The sequence below is a fragment of the Pistacia vera genome, unplaced genomic scaffold, assembly GCF_008641045.1.
Source record: "Pistacia vera cultivar Batoury unplaced genomic scaffold, PisVer_v2 Contig578, whole genome shotgun sequence".
In the NCBI taxonomy this organism is placed as follows: domain Eukaryota; kingdom Viridiplantae; phylum Streptophyta; class Magnoliopsida; order Sapindales; family Anacardiaceae; genus Pistacia; species Pistacia vera.
Window position 1 is genome coordinate 1,096,913 of NW_022196421.1, and position 16,163 is coordinate 1,113,075.

At 34.6% G+C, this 16,163-nt stretch overlaps 2 protein-coding genes across 3 annotated transcripts; both read left to right on the forward strand.

Annotated features, from left to right (window-relative positions):
* The first annotated feature begins 2,079 nt into the window (after positions 1 to 2,079).
* LOC116109357 lies at positions 2,080 to 7,044 on the forward strand. The gene is made up of 4 exons (XM_031395581.1): positions 2,080 to 2,647; positions 3,550 to 3,768; positions 4,278 to 4,661; positions 6,144 to 7,044. The coding sequence occupies exons 1-4, from the start codon at positions 2,156 to 2,158 to the stop codon at positions 6,609 to 6,611; spliced, it is 1,563 nt and encodes a 520-aa protein (XP_031251441.1). The 5' UTR covers positions 2,080 to 2,155; the 3' UTR covers positions 6,612 to 7,044.
* A 4,063-nt stretch (positions 7,045 to 11,107) lies between these two features.
* On the forward strand, positions 11,108 to 13,381 carry LOC116109358 (organic cation/carnitine transporter 1). Of its 2 annotated transcripts, none has more exons than XM_031395583.1 (3): positions 11,108 to 11,653; positions 11,835 to 12,356; positions 12,522 to 13,381. In XM_031395583.1, exons 1-3 carry the CDS (start codon positions 11,227 to 11,229, stop codon positions 13,265 to 13,267), a joined length of 1,695 nt encoding a protein of 564 aa, XP_031251443.1. In that variant the 5' UTR covers positions 11,108 to 11,226; the 3' UTR covers positions 13,268 to 13,381. The 2 variants fall into 2 exon arrangements, with proteins under 2 accessions (XP_031251443.1, XP_031251444.1); XM_031395584.1 differs by having other exon boundaries at positions 11,110 to 11,653; positions 12,531 to 13,379.
* The last annotated feature ends 2,782 nt before the right edge of the window (positions 13,382 to 16,163 follow it).

The window sequence follows — 16,163 nt, forward strand, 5'->3', positions numbered from 1 at the left end:
CCCTTTTCAACAATCCAAGGAAAGTGACGCTGATGTATCTGTAGCTGCTGAGGTAGTAGAATTTTTCCATCCATCCTTAACCCCCTTGTAATAGAAGGAATTCTTGGCCTTCTTGTCGGTGTGGCATCTTCGATGAGGTTTCTGTAGTTTGAGTAGAAGCTATTCGATCATGAAAGAGGGAGGGGCTTGCTAAGTGAAGTTAACAAAAAAAAAAAAAAAAGAAAATAAGAACCTTTCCTTTGAAAGATCCAAACGAGCTATTGATTACTCTACTATGTCCTGGTTACAAAAGTGCCTAAATCTTTGACTTTGAAAAGAAATTCCCAAACAAAGACAAAGATGACATAGAGAAACGTAATGGGTATGCACAAATCTTTTGGAATATGGACGCCCATCCATTGTTTTTTTTTTTTTAACAACATAACTTTGGATGGTCGTCCATAATACTATGAACAATCGTCCGAAATGTATGGACAGTCATCCAAAAATATTGGACAATTGTCCATTTATGTCAGTATTCAATCGTCCAACATGGTTGCTTCCACCTGTTTCGGTGTAATTTTTTGGTGCAACTTTTCGGTGGATATAGCATTTTTGTTACAAAATACCCCTATAAAATTATAAATTAGGCTCTCAAATTTTAATTTATTTCAAAAATGCCCTGAAAAAGTTAATCAGTCATTTTTGAAACATTTCAAATCATCCCCATAAAATCACCAAGTACTCCTCACAACTTTGAAAAATATGAAACCCCTTGGAACCTCAACGGATCAGAGAGGTTGTCGGGTCCTGATTTGACCAGCTGGTCCGGTCTAGCTTCTAAAACAGGTGGCAACTTGGTTAGAATTAAATACAAGATTAAGACTTTAGGTAGGTAACCTNAGAAGGCCGAAGGGAAGAGGTCTGTAAGTAGACACTGAGGCAAAGACATATGCAGGTGCAGGTAGATGTTTCCATACCCTTTTCAACAATCCAAGGAAAGTGATGCTGATGTATCTGTAGCTGCTGAGGTAGTGGAATTTTTCCATCCATCCTTAACCCCCCTGTAATAGAATGAATTCTTGGCCTTCTTGTCGGTGCGGCATCTTCGATGAGGTTTCTGTAGTTTGAGTAGAAGCTATTCGATCATGAAAGAGGGAGGGGCTTGCTAAGTGAAGTCAACAAAAAAAATAAGAAAATAAGAACCTTTCCTTTGAAAGATCCAAACGAGCTATTTATTACTCTACTATGTCCTTGGTTACAAAAGTGCAGAAATCTTTGACTTTGAAAAGAAATTCCCAAACAAAGACAAAGATGATATTGAGAAACGTGAAGGGTATGTAGAAATCTTTTGGACGGACGTTTATTGTTTTTCTTTTTTAACAACACAATTTTGGACGGTCGTCCATAATTTTATGAATGATTGTCTGAAATGTATGGACAGTCATCTAAAATATTAGACGGTTGTTCATTTATGTTAGTATTCAATCGTTCAATGTGACTGCTTTCACTGTTTTGATATAATTTTTCGGTGCAACTTTTCGATGGATATAGCATTTTTGTTATAAAATATCCCTATAAAATTATAAATTAGGCTATAAAATTTTAATTTATTTAAAAAATGCCCTGAAAAGGTTTATTAGTCATTTTTGAAACATTTCAAATCATCCCTATAAAATCATCAAGTAGTCCTCACAACTTTGAAAAATATGAAACTCCTTGGAACCTCAACGGATCAGAGAGATTGTCGGGTCCTGATTTGACCAGCTGGTCCGGTCTAGCTTTTAAAACAAGTGACAACTTGGTTAGACTTAAATACAAGATTAAGACTTTAGGTAGGTAACCTAAAGTCTTACTATCCCATTATAGGTCAAATGGTTAAGTTTTATGTATTTAATTTACAAATTGTTGGATATAATTTTAAGAGTTTTACGTTAAAGTAGCGATACAATGATTTAGTATAGCAAAACGCACCTTATAATCTTGTAAAATCTATTTAGGCTAGCGTGAAGAGTCCGAGGACAGACAACTTTATTATGAACACTATTAATCAGGTACTATAGAGATCTCTCAACATTTGATTTTTGACAAAAGGGCCCCTCACGGATTCCCGCCCCAATATCACTCTCCTTTTTAGTCTCTCCTCCGTCTTCTTGCCCAAACCAAAAACCCTCAAATGCCTTCACCTTTCGAAACCATCATCTACAATCGCCACTTGGGCTTCTTAATCTGGCAATCAATCTCCTCCTCTCTCATTTTTCTTCTCTTCAAACTCTTCTTTCTCCCTACTACTTCTTCTTTCCTCGCAACTCTTTTCGCTTTCACTCTCTTTCTCTTTTCCCACTTAACTTTCTCCTTTTCTCTCTCCCTCGCGGCCTCTCCTGCCCCCACTCGCCCTCTTTCCCTCCTCCAGCTCGTCCTTGCCCCCTTCTCTTCATGGACTCTCGATTTCCGCCGCCGCGCCCTGCTCTCTCTCCGCCTTGGGCTGTTTGTGGCGGTGGCCTCCGTGTCGGGGGGCGTGTCGGTGCCGTGTGTTTGTTGGGTGAAGGATTATGATGGAGCTGAGTTGATTTGGAAACTGGGGTTTAGGGGTTCCGTTTGTGGGTTGCTTTATGGTTTGTTTTATGTTTATAATCATAAATGGGTTTTGAAGTTTCCCATTGTTCAGGTTGGTTCTTTGAATCTTTGATTGAGTTATTATCATTTTGTAATGTTGGCAACTTGGCATTGAAATCCTTGATAAAATTTTAAAAGCAAGTTATGTTCCATATTAAACTCTAAGGGCTTAGGGTTTTAAAATGGAGTTTGTTGAAAGGTTTGTGAAGATTTCTTGGTTATGGAACAAAAAAAAAAAAAAAAAAAATGTTATATTTGAATCACCTGTTTGAACGATGAGCTCAATAAACAACTGATTGATTCGTGGATCATTTATAATTGCAGTTGGTATTGACACACTTGTCAGACTTGTAAGATCTTACAAGTTATACGTTTCCATATGTTTGCAGAGCTTGGAGCTTGTAATGGGCTAATCGTATTAATTTTTAATTTTAAGGTCTTGAGGATTCTGCATNGAAGTTTCCCATTGTTCAGGTTGGTTCTTTGAATCTTTGATTGAGTTATTATCATTTTGTAATGTTGGCAACTTGGCATTGAAATCCTTGATAAAATTTTAAAAGCAAGTTATGTTCCATATTAAACTCTAAGGGCTTAGGGTTTTAAAATGGAGTTTGTTGAAAGGTTTGTGAAGATTTCTTGGTTATGGAACAAAAAAAAAAAAAAATGTTATATTTGAATCACCTGTTTGAACGATGAGCTCAATAAACAACTGATTGATTCATGGATCATTTATAATTGCAGTTGGTATTGACACACTTGTCAGACTTGTAAGATCTTACAAGTTATACGTTTCCATATGTTTGCAGAGCTTGGAGCTTGTAATGGGCTAATCGTATTAATTTTTAATTTTAAGGTCTTGAGGATTCTGCATGTAGTGTTCTTTATCATGGTATTCTAGTTTCATTAGCCTTCTTGTTATGAAATGATAATTGATTTTATATGTCTGTGTTGTAGCGCCTCCCTTTCTTCAGTTTCAAGGTGGCACTCTGTGTTGCTATTGGAAAGGCCTTACAGTTTTCAGCTGCAGCTTACTTGTTATCAGCTGTGCCGGTAGTTTTTGTTGCAGACTCTAAGAAAGTAACCTTTGGAAAGTTTATTGCTGAGCAGATTATGTTTTACGTTGGGATTTTTTCTGTGTTCCTATGTTGGGAATTAAGTCACCATTTACATCGGGTTAGTTTTTCTTTTTCAATTTAAATATTGGTTGTTTCAGGTCTTTAAAAGATCTCAGTTTTATGGTTTTTGAATTTCAACTGCTACTTCAGATCTATTTTTTTTCTATGGATAAATAGCAGATTGCAGGAAGAACTATTAATGTTATTCAATGGCTATAAAATATCCATAGCTTTCTTGTTGAAAATATATAAAAAGTTGATGGGTCAATTCTGTAATTTTTTGGCTAGTATGGATGTCAGAAGAAGATCATTAGAGTTTCGAATACGGAATTCTCACCTGCAGCATATGTTTGTAGTGTATGATTTTGAATGTAATCCTAATGTTGCAGTTTATTTTTTTAATCTTTAACCATTACAATTTCTGTAGTTGCTAGGCAATGGTTTTGTAACTTCGTATAAAGAAAGAAAAAGGAGGAAGGGGGAAGGGTTGTGTCTTCCTTCAAGGATTATTTTCTGTGCATATATGTGCATGTATACTTTATGTGATATCCTTACATTCCTGTGTAGGTGCTACATACAAAAAGGTTGATATTTGCACCACCAAAAGGAACAGCAGCGGCAGAAACAAATCCAAGTGAGCCTCTTCTTGCAGCTTTGGAGGAGAGCACCTCAAGTTCTCTTCTACAGTATCTGGCATATCTTGATCTCTGTATGGTTTGTGAGAAAAATGTTGATACTTGGCGGCGAGCTGCTTTCTTTGAAGAAACTAGTGAGACTTACAGAAGAGTCGTAGCTGTATGCTTGAGGCCTCTGGAACAGCTTGCAACAAAGTTGGGTGAAAGTATGGAAGCTGGGTCTATGGACAAAGCCTGCCAACTTTCCAGACAGATGCAGTTGCCAACTGACTTGCATGTAGATTCAAAGTCTTCTGAACCATTGGACAACTTTCAGGTATAAGAAATTGTTGTTGATTGAACTTATGGGTGCAATTTAATATATTCATGTGCATGTGCTTGCAGTTGATAGTTTGTTTAATTTGAATTTTTGTATTTTTTTTATCTTGTGTGACACCACTCTGTTTAAGCAAGTTCAGAGGATCTATGTAATTGTTACTGCAGTCGTCTTTTCTGGTCTCCATGCTTTCATTCTTTCTTTTGAATCCAAATTAATGTGGCAAAGAGATGGAAATGCTCATAATAGTTTTTTTATTGGTGGGGGATTCGGGGAAGGTAAAAGAGATGGTGAGGTGGAAAGTAGTGATTCAAGCATTGTAAATGGGATTTGGTGTGGGTGGTTTAGTTGAAAGAAATCTTGCTTGGTTAAGAAAGTGCTTATGCTTGGGAGGGTAGTTCTCTATAGAATGCTGTCATTTGATATAAATATGGCTTTCACAAAAATGGTTGAGGCTCCAATGGAGTAGTTAGGGGCTCTAGTCGTTGTCAACGGATATTTTTCATGACAGCACTTGTTTCAATGTGACATGAATAAAATTGTGTGATCTTAATCGTATATACTTAGAAGCCATCAGCTGTTCATGACTCTTCTTGTCCATTTTTAGAAACTATTAGCATTAAACATCATTTTCTCTCTGTCTTGTGCTGTTGCTTTGTACTTATGGTATAATCTTTTAATGGCTTCAAAGTTGAAATGGGCTATTTCTTTTCAAAATACTGCATTTATTGCTGAAAAATACTCTATTGGAGGTTAAATGGAAGACTGCTTGTTCCCTTCTTTCTCCTCTGTTAACTCTTTCTTTTTTAGTAATACAAGTTTATTATGTTTCATGCTTGGAAAAATAAAAAAGAAAGAAGAAGAAGAAGAACAGTGAGAATATTGACTCTATGTTGCATTTGAGCTCCACAGAAGAATATCTTGGATTAGCAAAATTAAATTTGACAAATATGTAGTCAAGTGTGTTTTCATCTTAGATGCTTAGAATTTAGCATATGGTTTACAGAGGTATTAGACATTGTTTAATGGTATTAGTGGGTTGTCTGTTGAATTAGCTTGAGAAAGTGGTCTGAATCAATCTTTGTTTAGTCTTTTATGTCTTGAAATTGTGAGAATTTTCTATATTTAGTGAAGTACTGATTATGTGTTTTTTTTTTTTTTTAATCTTTATTGTTTCTGTAACTGCTTCTGTTTGCATTCCTGAAAAGATGCTGATGTATGTGAAGAATAAAAGGTGTTAATGACTTGTACTCTCTGTTCATGATTCTTTTTTTTTTTTCCTTCAGATTATTATGTTTTGATGCTTAGAATACTATTTGTACAATCATTCAAAACTTTGAGAATCTTGGAATAAACTTTTCATTAAGACATTTCTTGTGCTATAGATTAGACAAAATTAAAGATTGGGCATGTTGTAAGTCTGCTTTGTGTGAATTATGATGACAAATTAACTAATCCAATGACTTGGGCCAAATTTTGCAGCTATGTGCTTGGTGTGCCCGGGCAGTCTCTGCGTTGACTGCACACTCACGCAAGGAAGACAGGTTTGGGGTTGCTCAACTTTCTGGTAGTAACGCTGCTGTTATCACCACCCTTCTGTCCTGCCTGCTTGCTGTTGAAGCTTTTATGGGGAAGAAGACTAATTTGCAACCGCCTCATCATTTGATGGGACCAGCTGGTATTAAATGGGCTGCATTGGACACCGGCAGAAGAGACGTTGGAATAGGAAAGAAGAAAAGTGGCCAACTACATCCAAAAGCATACGCCATGGCTGATGTTCTGAAGACCTCAATCTATTGTATTGTCTCTGCTTTCCATGACGAGATGATTAGTAGTGCCAAAGCTGGTCTTCTTGAGAAGGATTGGCTTGCTGTTGGAAAACCTCTTTTTGGTACTCGTGAGCTGCTCTTGCAGAAACTGCAACATTTCCTGGATTTTCGAGCAAGTTAACAGCTTCCTTGCTCAAGCTTGAGCTGTCTTTTTTCTTCCCCAATTGGATTGATGAACAGCATGTGAAGAGTTTGGCTTTGCGAGATCAGGTAATTGCATTTTTGTTGTAAGGAAAACTCAATGCCATCTTAAAATAGTTAAGTCTACAACTGATATAGTACAAAATGTATTCTGTATTTTAGAGTTTAGTTCCAGAAAGGTCTTTCAGTTGAAGTGGGGTGAGGTCACTATTTGGCTTGGAGGGCTATTTGTTTAATGACTAACAGTTGCATACAAATTGGGAAGGAGTTTAATTCATTCCAAATTTTTTTTTTTTTTTTTTTTTGTGAATTACTCATTATTCTAGGTATCGCTTTGGTATTGTTGTGACTTATAAATCTCTATGTTAGTTAGACTCAACTTGATCTACTCCAACGATAGGTGAATATGCATGTCGAAGAAGTAATTAGTTTTAAGCAAGAATAGTTCAATCATTTGATAAAAAACAGGTTTTTAAGTTTGAGTTTCAAATACGGTGTGTTTATACGTTTGGTTGAACCGTAGAGGATACCAAAATACTTACACTTATGGTGTGACTTGTCAGTGATCTTTTGCTCAGTTTCTTTTGAATCTGATCTGGGGACATTTATGCTTGAAAACCAGACTCAAAACACTAACCCTCAAGTCCATGGACCTGAAACACAAAGATAACATAAAATATAGTTGAAAATACAAATGATTGATATTATATGATATTTGATTATTTTGAGTGGAGAAATATCTTGATATAACCATGTCCATGTTGTGCATTATTGAACTTTAATGGAGATATTGTTGCAGAGCCCTATAGTGGTGGATAACATTATTTGATATTTTTAAATTCGAGTTCTTCAAATTAGCATCCTGCACAATTGGGGCATATGCATGGAAGAATATTTAAAAATTTCATGTTTCTCACTTCTCAAATATCTAAACTTTATAGGGTTTCATTCAATTATTAGGTCTTTCCCATTCGGAAAATAGGTGAGGGTTTCTCATAATATGTGAGTTCCTAAGGTATACGTTAAGACAATCCTTAATTATATATATATACTCAAACGATATATATATTGATTGTGTCGATGATTTTGAAATTGAGTTCTCTACATTTGATTGAAACCTTTTCCACGATCCACTATTCTTTTTAACGAATCGGAAAATCTAGCCAAATCAAACTGTAATCCCTATATTTTGAGATAGTATGACTAGTGTTTATTAAATTTTGGTTGAATCAAGCCTTCTAAAAGTTCACATTCTTGTGTAACTTTTCTTATGCAAACTTTATTTGATATTAATGAAAATCAAACACAAACCTAACCATATCTCTAAGCAATTAAATAACCACACAACTCTTCCATAATTAATTGGCAAGCTGTCGGCTGTCCTGCCATTAGCTTCCATTCCCATTATCATTATTTTAATTAAAAGAAAAAAAAAAAAAAAGTTTAAGACTCCTATAGAAGATTTTTCATCATTGCCTAAGAGAAGAAAAAACTTGAGATGACACATGTACACCATGTCATTCGAAACTACATTCAGTCATAATATAATCTCATATACGATTTTATTATTAAATTTTTTTTTAAATTTATTAAAAGGTTTACTATTAAATTTTAGGTGTTAAAATAAATGATAAGAGATCAATTCGGTAAAATTTAATAATTTATAATAACATATATTTTAATAGTTAACCAACAGTTCATGAACGATGCAAAAATTTCTCTTATTATAATATAAACCGTGGGATTAATGTCATTAACTCGGTATTATATCATATATGTATTTATTTATTTTATTCACTTTTATACTATTATTCATAATTTAATATAGAAAAGTGTACACAAATTAAATCAGTTTCACCTAAAATTTTCTAGTCACGTCCACGATATATTGTTGGGCTTCTTTAGAGCCACAAGTATCCAACTTTCCAACAATGTTGAATTGGTTGAGTCATCAGTGGCTTACTATATACCCTTATGGTCATGACTCGGCTCAAATAGCTCCATGCACTGAAAACAGTTTTAACTACAACCAATCATCTATCTTTGCGTTGACTCGAATAAATTACGATTATAATTTAATGATTAATTCTATGATCGTGATTCTAAAAAGTCTTAAAGTAAAACAAATATATCCTCTGATTGAATATAATTACAGCTTATTGATTGATATTACAAATTCATGTATTGAATTTTATAGTAGTCTCAAGCTATCATCCATTAAGAAATAATAATAATAAAAAAAGTAGTCTAAGTAGACTGCCACTTAAATTTTGACAAACCAAAAAGGAATTTTGACATATATGAAAGTGGCTTAACACGTCAACAAGCACTTCTCCAAGCAAATTAAGTGCTTAATTGACTGATGCGTGGCCACTAATAAAGATTAAGACTCCCCACAATTTGGGCATAAAATTCCAAACAATCAATAACTTGGGAAAATTAGATGCTTAGAACAAAATAATTATTCCCATAGAATCGTTTATTTTTTTATTTTTTTTGACCAGAGATGTTTGGGCCAAGCTTGCGTACATCTTAACTAATCTCTCGGACTTTGAAGTTAACGACTGGATAAACCCTCCAGTGGCCACCTCTTTAAACCCTTGGAGCTCTGAAGTTAACGATCGAGTGAACCCTCCAATGGCCATCTCTCTTAGCAATCGAACTCAAGACCTTTTGAGTAATACACTCAAGAGTCATTATCACCCCATTTAACCACTCAGGGGTGGTTTAGAATCTTTTCTTTGGTTTTACGTTTTGTGGGTTCTATTCTAATTAATTTAATGGTTTTGTTTTTCCCTGCCAAAGTAGCTTTGCTAATATGATTAATTATGTGTTAATTAATACTTTAATCACAATTATTAATATGTTTCTGTATCATGCACTCAAAGGCTAAAAGATCAACTTTGATAAAACATTTCTTTTCTTTCTCAAGTTCCACATGTAAATAGTCTATATGCTTGTCCTATTTAATTATAAAATTTTATGTAATTGTCTCTCGAGGTCATGCATTATTGAACCAACGATAAAAGAAGAATTCGAGATGAACCGTATACTTACATGTTTTGTATCCGATGCGTGCAAAGTGTAAACAGTAAAACTATACCCTAATTATACACTTGTATGTATTATTATGAGTTTATCATAAGACCTTAATTTAAATAAGAATAATACTACATATACAACTTTGTGTGTTTGATATATTATCTCCTTTATTTTTTAAATTTATCTCCAAATATGATTTATCTAATTATATTAAAACACATTAGTTTATACAATATTAAGAGTTTGTATATGTAGTATTCTTTTTATTGAGAGGGTTATCCTCGTGACCCACAAAAGAAAATAATTATTTCAATAAAACTAAGTGAAATTTACCTATTATTATCATCACATTTAATATGCTACTTTGACCTCAAGTTAGGAGAAGTTTAACATTAAATGGCGACATTTGATTGATAGATCATTTTATCAAACACCATGTATTATTAATATTTTAAAAATCTTATAAGAATTTGACCCGTGTCAATTTGTCACAAGACTCACGACAAAATCCTTTTAATGCCCTATAATTGCTCTCATGCCAAACACCACTAAGATATGTAGTCCCTGCTGACAACATTTCTAGCATCAATAGCAAATTCCCTTTTTTTTTTTAAATGATTAGAGTGTTCGGACCACTTTGCACCTATCTCAACTAATCTCTCAGGACCTTATAATTAACAATCAAGTAAACCCTCTTGTGACCATCTCTTTTAGCAATTAAAGAAAATCAAACTTAATACTTTTTAAATAATACGCTTAAAAATTTCTATCGTCCTATCCGATCAACCAAGAGTAGTTAATTTAGCCGAGTAATAGATGCCTATGTTCAATGTGTCTTCGATATTGCAACCTAGATATAGTTGAAGTTGACATGCTAAATTAATTGAGCCACTTAAATGTTCCCTACACCTAATTTAATTTTAATGGATTATCACATCACATAATATGTGTCATATCATCATAAAGCATTTTGATTTTGATTTCTATCATCATCGTAATATTATTTCAGGGTTTTATTATAGTAAAGAGGTCACGTTAACCCTCTTCATAATTAATGGTGATTTGTTGATTTATCTATGTTGCCTGTCCAAGTATCATAACCCCTTTTTTTTTTTTTTTAATTCTTTTGTTATGTAACCAAATGGAAATTCCAATTATGTTTTCAGAATTTACACCATGATTACGTTAAGAATCTCTATAAGTATCAAAATTTATGCATCTCAACTAATTTCTCGGGGTCATAAATCATGAAATTAACGATCAAGTAACATCAAATAACTTCTATCACCCCATCCAACCACCCAGAGATAATTAATTGAGACTTATGTTCATAACATATATATAATATTCCTATAAAAAGTCACTAAGATAATTGAAATTTCAATCCCCAAAACCAGGTAAATGAGTGAAGAATCAATAGCCATAAACAATATAATAGTACAAACTACAGTAGCATAAGGAAAAGTTCGGTGTCTATATATACAAACAGACTTGATTTTGTGCCATGAAATACGTTCTAAATCACCCACAAACACCTCTCCTTTAAGAAAATCATGGAAGAAGAGCAAGAGCTCATTGCTCAGCAAGCGGGACTCAGCATAAGCTCAGTAGAAAAAGGCTCGTCAACCGCAACCAAACTAGAGTTGACTGTTGATGAAGTTATAGAAGGATACATTGGATCCTTCGGCTTGTCTCAGATTTTGCATGTGTTCTTGGTTTCGTTGGCCTGGACTTTTGATTCACAAAACACTTTGGCGACGATCTTCAGTGACGCTCAGCCATCTTCCTGGAGATGCAAAGCCGGTTCTGTGTGTGAAGGAGATCAGAGCTCCGCCGCTTCTGTTTGTGCGTTGGCGCCGGGGACTTGGGAATGGATAGGTGGGAAGACGAGTTCCACCATTGCTGAGTGGAGTCTCATTTGTGACCGCAAGTTTCTTCCTGCCATTCCTGCTTCACTTTTCTTTCTTGGTTCTCTTCTGGGTATGTTTATAAAATGAAATGCTTCTCTTAATTTATTTCGCATAAATTTTCTATGTTTTTATTGAAGGCGTTACATCCCCTCGTTTTGTCGAGAGTTAAAGACATTATTTTTAAAAATGAAATGAATTCTGATGAAATTTATGTAACTCAATTAAGTAGAAATTGTCAATTTCTGTGTCAGGATCTGCTTTTTTTGGCCGCTTGGCAGACAAACGCCTGGGAAGAAAGAGAACAGTTCTTCTCTCGTGTCTTTTAACTTCTGCTACTTCATTTCTTACTTCCCTCTCACCAAACATTTGGATTTACGCTTTGCTTCGCTTTTCAAACGGCTTTGCTCGTGCTGGAATCGGAATCTGCTGCCTGGTTCTCTCCACAGAAGCCGTTGGCCGCAAATGGCGCGGCCAAGTTGGACAGTACGGCTTCTTCTTCTTCACGGCAGGCTTTCTTTCGCTTCCTATGATAGGTTATTCGACCAGAACTTGTTGGAGAACTCTGTACAAGATTCTATCTCTTTTCCCTCTCGTTTACTCTATCGTTTTTCTCCCTTTTGTATCCGAATCGCCTCGTTGGCTGCTTGTCATGGGACGGAGTAAAGAAGCTCTTGATGTGTTGAAAAACTTCGCCAGGCTTAACGGGAAGAAGCTGCCAACGAATTTGAGCCTCGCAAATCCTTCTTCTTCAGGAAACAAAACGGGATGCGAAGGTGAGTCTATTTATCAAATCGTGTGTCATCATGTTTAACATTGACATATAAATAAAGTGATGATACGTTGAATAATATGAAAATACTTATATACAGTACCTATATACATGGACGTATAAATAAAGTGATAATACATTAAATAATTAACGATACCTTTTCTTGAAGAATCTGCAGAAAGATCAGCAGCTGATGCAAACGAGAGCCTGTGGACGACAAAGTGGGCGGCTCAGAGAATGATTCTGGTTATGTTTACAGGTTTTGGAGTTGGGTTTGTTTATTACGGGATTCAACTCAATGTTGAAAACCTCAACTTTGATCTCTACTTCTCAGTCGCCTTCAATGCATTAATGGAGATTCCTGCAGTCATCATCGGAACCGTTCTCCTGAGCTTCACAAACAGGCGTTTTCTCTTCTCTCAATCCGCCTTTCTAGCCGGAGTTTCATGCATTCTCTGCATATTTTTCTCCAACAATGGAGCCCAAAACCAAACAAAAGCCGCTAAATCTGGCGGAAGTTGGCCTCAACTCACCATTGAAGCAATCGGATTCATGGCAGCTTCAACCGCCTTTGATGTTCTATACATTTACTGCGTCGAACTCTTCCCCACCAATGTGAGAAACTTTGCAGTCTCCTTTCTGCGCCAAGCTTTGATGTTGGGGGCTTCAGTTTCGCCATCGCTGGTTGTTCTTGGCCGCCTGAGCCCCTCTCTTTCGTTTCTCATTTTTGGGGGCTTCGCGATATTCAGTGGAGTCCTGAGCTTGTGGCTGCCGGAAACGAAGGATGCTCCGCTCTGTGAGACGCTGAATATGCAGCAAGAAGAAGAGGAGATACGGAGAAGAAATTTATCAGGTGAAAATCATGTGTTTGAACTTGGAAATTGTGATAGTGATGATAATCTAGAAAAGTTGTGAATCTTGATTAATTATAATTACTCTCTAGAGCGGGTTGCCATCATAAACTATTGTATTTGAGAATGTTATATTGCATACATTACTTGAAGATTATTTAAAATATTTAAAGAAATATGTTTGGTTGGTTAGAATAAATTGGTGGACATGTTATATTAATATGTTTGATTGAAAGAATTAAATTGATGGGTATATCATATAAATTACTAAATTGCCCTCTTTTTTTAATATTAATATAATATTATTTTTTAAATAATTTCTTTTAACCTCCTATATTTCAAATTTAGCTAAAACACCCCAAAAATAAAAAAGTTTAAAACTTAACAAAAATATTCCCACTAACCCCAAGCCACTGTTGGCGGCTTGCCAACACCACTAGCAATGGAGACCTGGCCGTGAAAGGCCAAATATTTGGCTGTGAAACAACGACCAAATATCTGACCTTTCACGATTAGGTCTGGTTGTTTCTGGCCATGAATCACAAATCCATGGTCGGAAACAACCTTATCGGTGCATAAGCGGCCTTATCCATTCCGTCGTCGCCGACGGTTGGGGGTGGTAGCCAGATCTGACCACCACCCTTTGGTAATTTTTTAAATTCCAAGAGTATTTATATCTTTAAAACTTTGTATTTAAGGATAAAGTAGTCAATTGATATTTTTGTAAATTGTTTTTAAAACAAGGGCATTATTGTCCTAAAATTGTATTAATAAGGGGTAAAAGTGTAACAAAGATAAGATTACCAAGTAATCTTAAAATACCTAAGAAAATAGAGGTAGTAAGATTACCTCTTATATTACCAACAATAACTACTATTGGTATCGGAAGATTATCGAAATTTTATATTACTTGATAACCAAATGTGGTAATCAAGAAGTATAAAATAACATTGCCTTAGTAATTCAACATTACCTTCAATCAAACATACCCTACGAGTAATGCTAGATGTACAAAAGAAAACTTACAAAGATTTAGGTACAAAATGATGTGACAAGAAATGAATGAAAGAGTAAATATGATAGGTTTGACTTTTTTATTCACTATTTTATTCATTTTCTGTCATATCACATTATATAAAACTCTTTGTAAAATTTCTTTATACGTACAGCATTATTGAAAAAATAAATAGTCAATGGAACTCTTTATGTCTTATGTGGTAAAATTTAAAAGATGGGAAACTCATGGAAATAGCCATATTTGAGGGACTAATATAAAATTTAAGAAAAAATATTTTCCTGTTACCTAGTTTAATCATTCATCCTATAAAATGACAAAATTACTTATTATTCCACAACTTCGTAAAACAAATTCTCAACACAATTACACTCGCTAGACATATAGAAATGTTAGATGTACAAAGAGTCTTTATACAAAGTGATGTGACAGTTACCACACTACCCATTTATGAAAAGAAAGAGAAGATTGATGTGAAACTGGTAGTGTGACAGCTACACTTTTTTGTTAATGAGCTCGTCAGCAGACAATTCAATCAAAGTAAGATGAACATCTTTCTTTTTTCAAATTTTTTTTATGAATTTCATGAGTTATAGTATATAATTAAATGATAATCTGATTCAGTTGACGTATTATTGATTATTTGTATAATGTTCATTGAATTAGACATATTAACTTTTGTAGATGTGGACTTTTGACAGAAGTGATGGAGATCCTCGTCTATTACGCTTTCGAAGTGGGCATAGTGCTCCTCCACTTTGCATCAGGTAATGATGCTATCCCTTTTGATTTTACGTGACTATAATATCAACATGATTGAAGTTTTCTTCTTATATCAGTTTATAACCCTGCGAGTCTTTATTCTTTTTGTGATATGGTCTTGTAAGATTTCAGTTTCACGACATTCTTACAACTTTGTGCCTTATTCTTTTGTTTTTGTCCCCTGTTACAATGTTATTTATTTGAAGGTTCGATAAATTTTAGGGATTTCTTATGGCGTAGAAGCAAGAAAGATTTTATTAATTAGAATGAGATACAATACTTCGTTATTATTTAGACTGCATAACTGAAAGACAAATGAGCAATAGGCTTTTCGAAAACGAGTGGTTGCAATGTGCTCCAATATCAAGAATTTTAACCATATTTCCTACATGGGAGAATAATAAATTTCATATTGCTTTAATTATTTTCTCTATATAGGTAGTTGTACATGTTCTTTTTATCTAAAATCTGAATAGCTATGAACGTGACTGAAATTTTGATATACAAATCTGAATGATATTTTTTCCCTTAATATCCATTTTTTTAAGTTCTAAATTTGTTTTTTTCAACAAAATTCTAAAGATCTGGCATCCGGTGTATTGTATCCATTCGGATCATTATAATCTTTGTGCAGCCTACTTATATTGTCATGCTAAACTCGATAGTTGGTAATTTTTCAGGGTAAATCGGTGTATGTTCTCTGGAGCATCAAATATTGATTCTTTAGCAAGTGGGAAGGAAATTGCGAGCATTAAAATGCCATCTGTTTCTTCAGTAGAAGGTTCTGAAGACAAGCATTCTACTAACTCTGTTATAGACCGCAGAGAGTCTAAAGACAATTCTGTTTCTTCAACTTCCAATCAGCAGATCCTAGATTTAGTTACTCTGTCACTGTTGCCTAAAAGCCAATGGCAAAGTTTGATCAATTTGGATATTATAAAGGTCACTATTTACTCTATGCTTTTTTATTTTAACCTGTTAACCTTTACACTATTCATTTCCATTTTAAACTTCTTAACCTTAGTTCACGATATCTATAGTTTACTCTTTTCCAGATTTGTTTGGTTTATGACTTTGTTTGTTGCTTTCTGCATGATGAATCCGAACAACTTTCAGGCTCGGAATAAACCAATCGAGCCTCCTAAGAAACCTGAGAAGGCTCCATTCTTCTTGCCTTCAATTC

What these genes read in the sequence shown, in the direction of transcription:
- LOC116109358 (XM_031395583.1), top strand. Translation starts at nt 11,227, where the DNA reads ATGGAAGAAGAGCAAGAGCTCATTGCTCAGCAAGCGGGACTCAGCATA. An exon ending in CTTTCTTGGTTCTCTTCTGG is followed by an intron (nt 11,654 to 11,834) that starts GTATGTTTATAA and finishes TTTCTGTGTCAG; the next exon opens with GATCTGCTTTTTTTGGCCGC. An exon ending in AAACAAAACGGGATGCGAAG is followed by an intron (nt 12,357 to 12,521) that starts GTGAGTCTATTT and finishes CTTTTCTTGAAG; the next exon opens with AATCTGCAGAAAGATCAGCA.
- LOC116109357 (XM_031395581.1), top strand. Translation starts at nt 2,156, where the DNA reads ATGCCTTCACCTTTCGAAACCATCATCTACAATCGCCACTTGGGCTTC. An exon ending in TGAAGTTTCCCATTGTTCAG is followed by an intron (nt 2,648 to 3,549) that starts GTTGGTTCTTTG and finishes TCTGTGTTGTAG; the next exon opens with CGCCTCCCTTTCTTCAGTTT. An exon ending in TAAGTCACCATTTACATCGG is followed by an intron (nt 3,769 to 4,277) that starts GTTAGTTTTTCT and finishes ATTCCTGTGTAG; the next exon opens with GTGCTACATACAAAAAGGTT.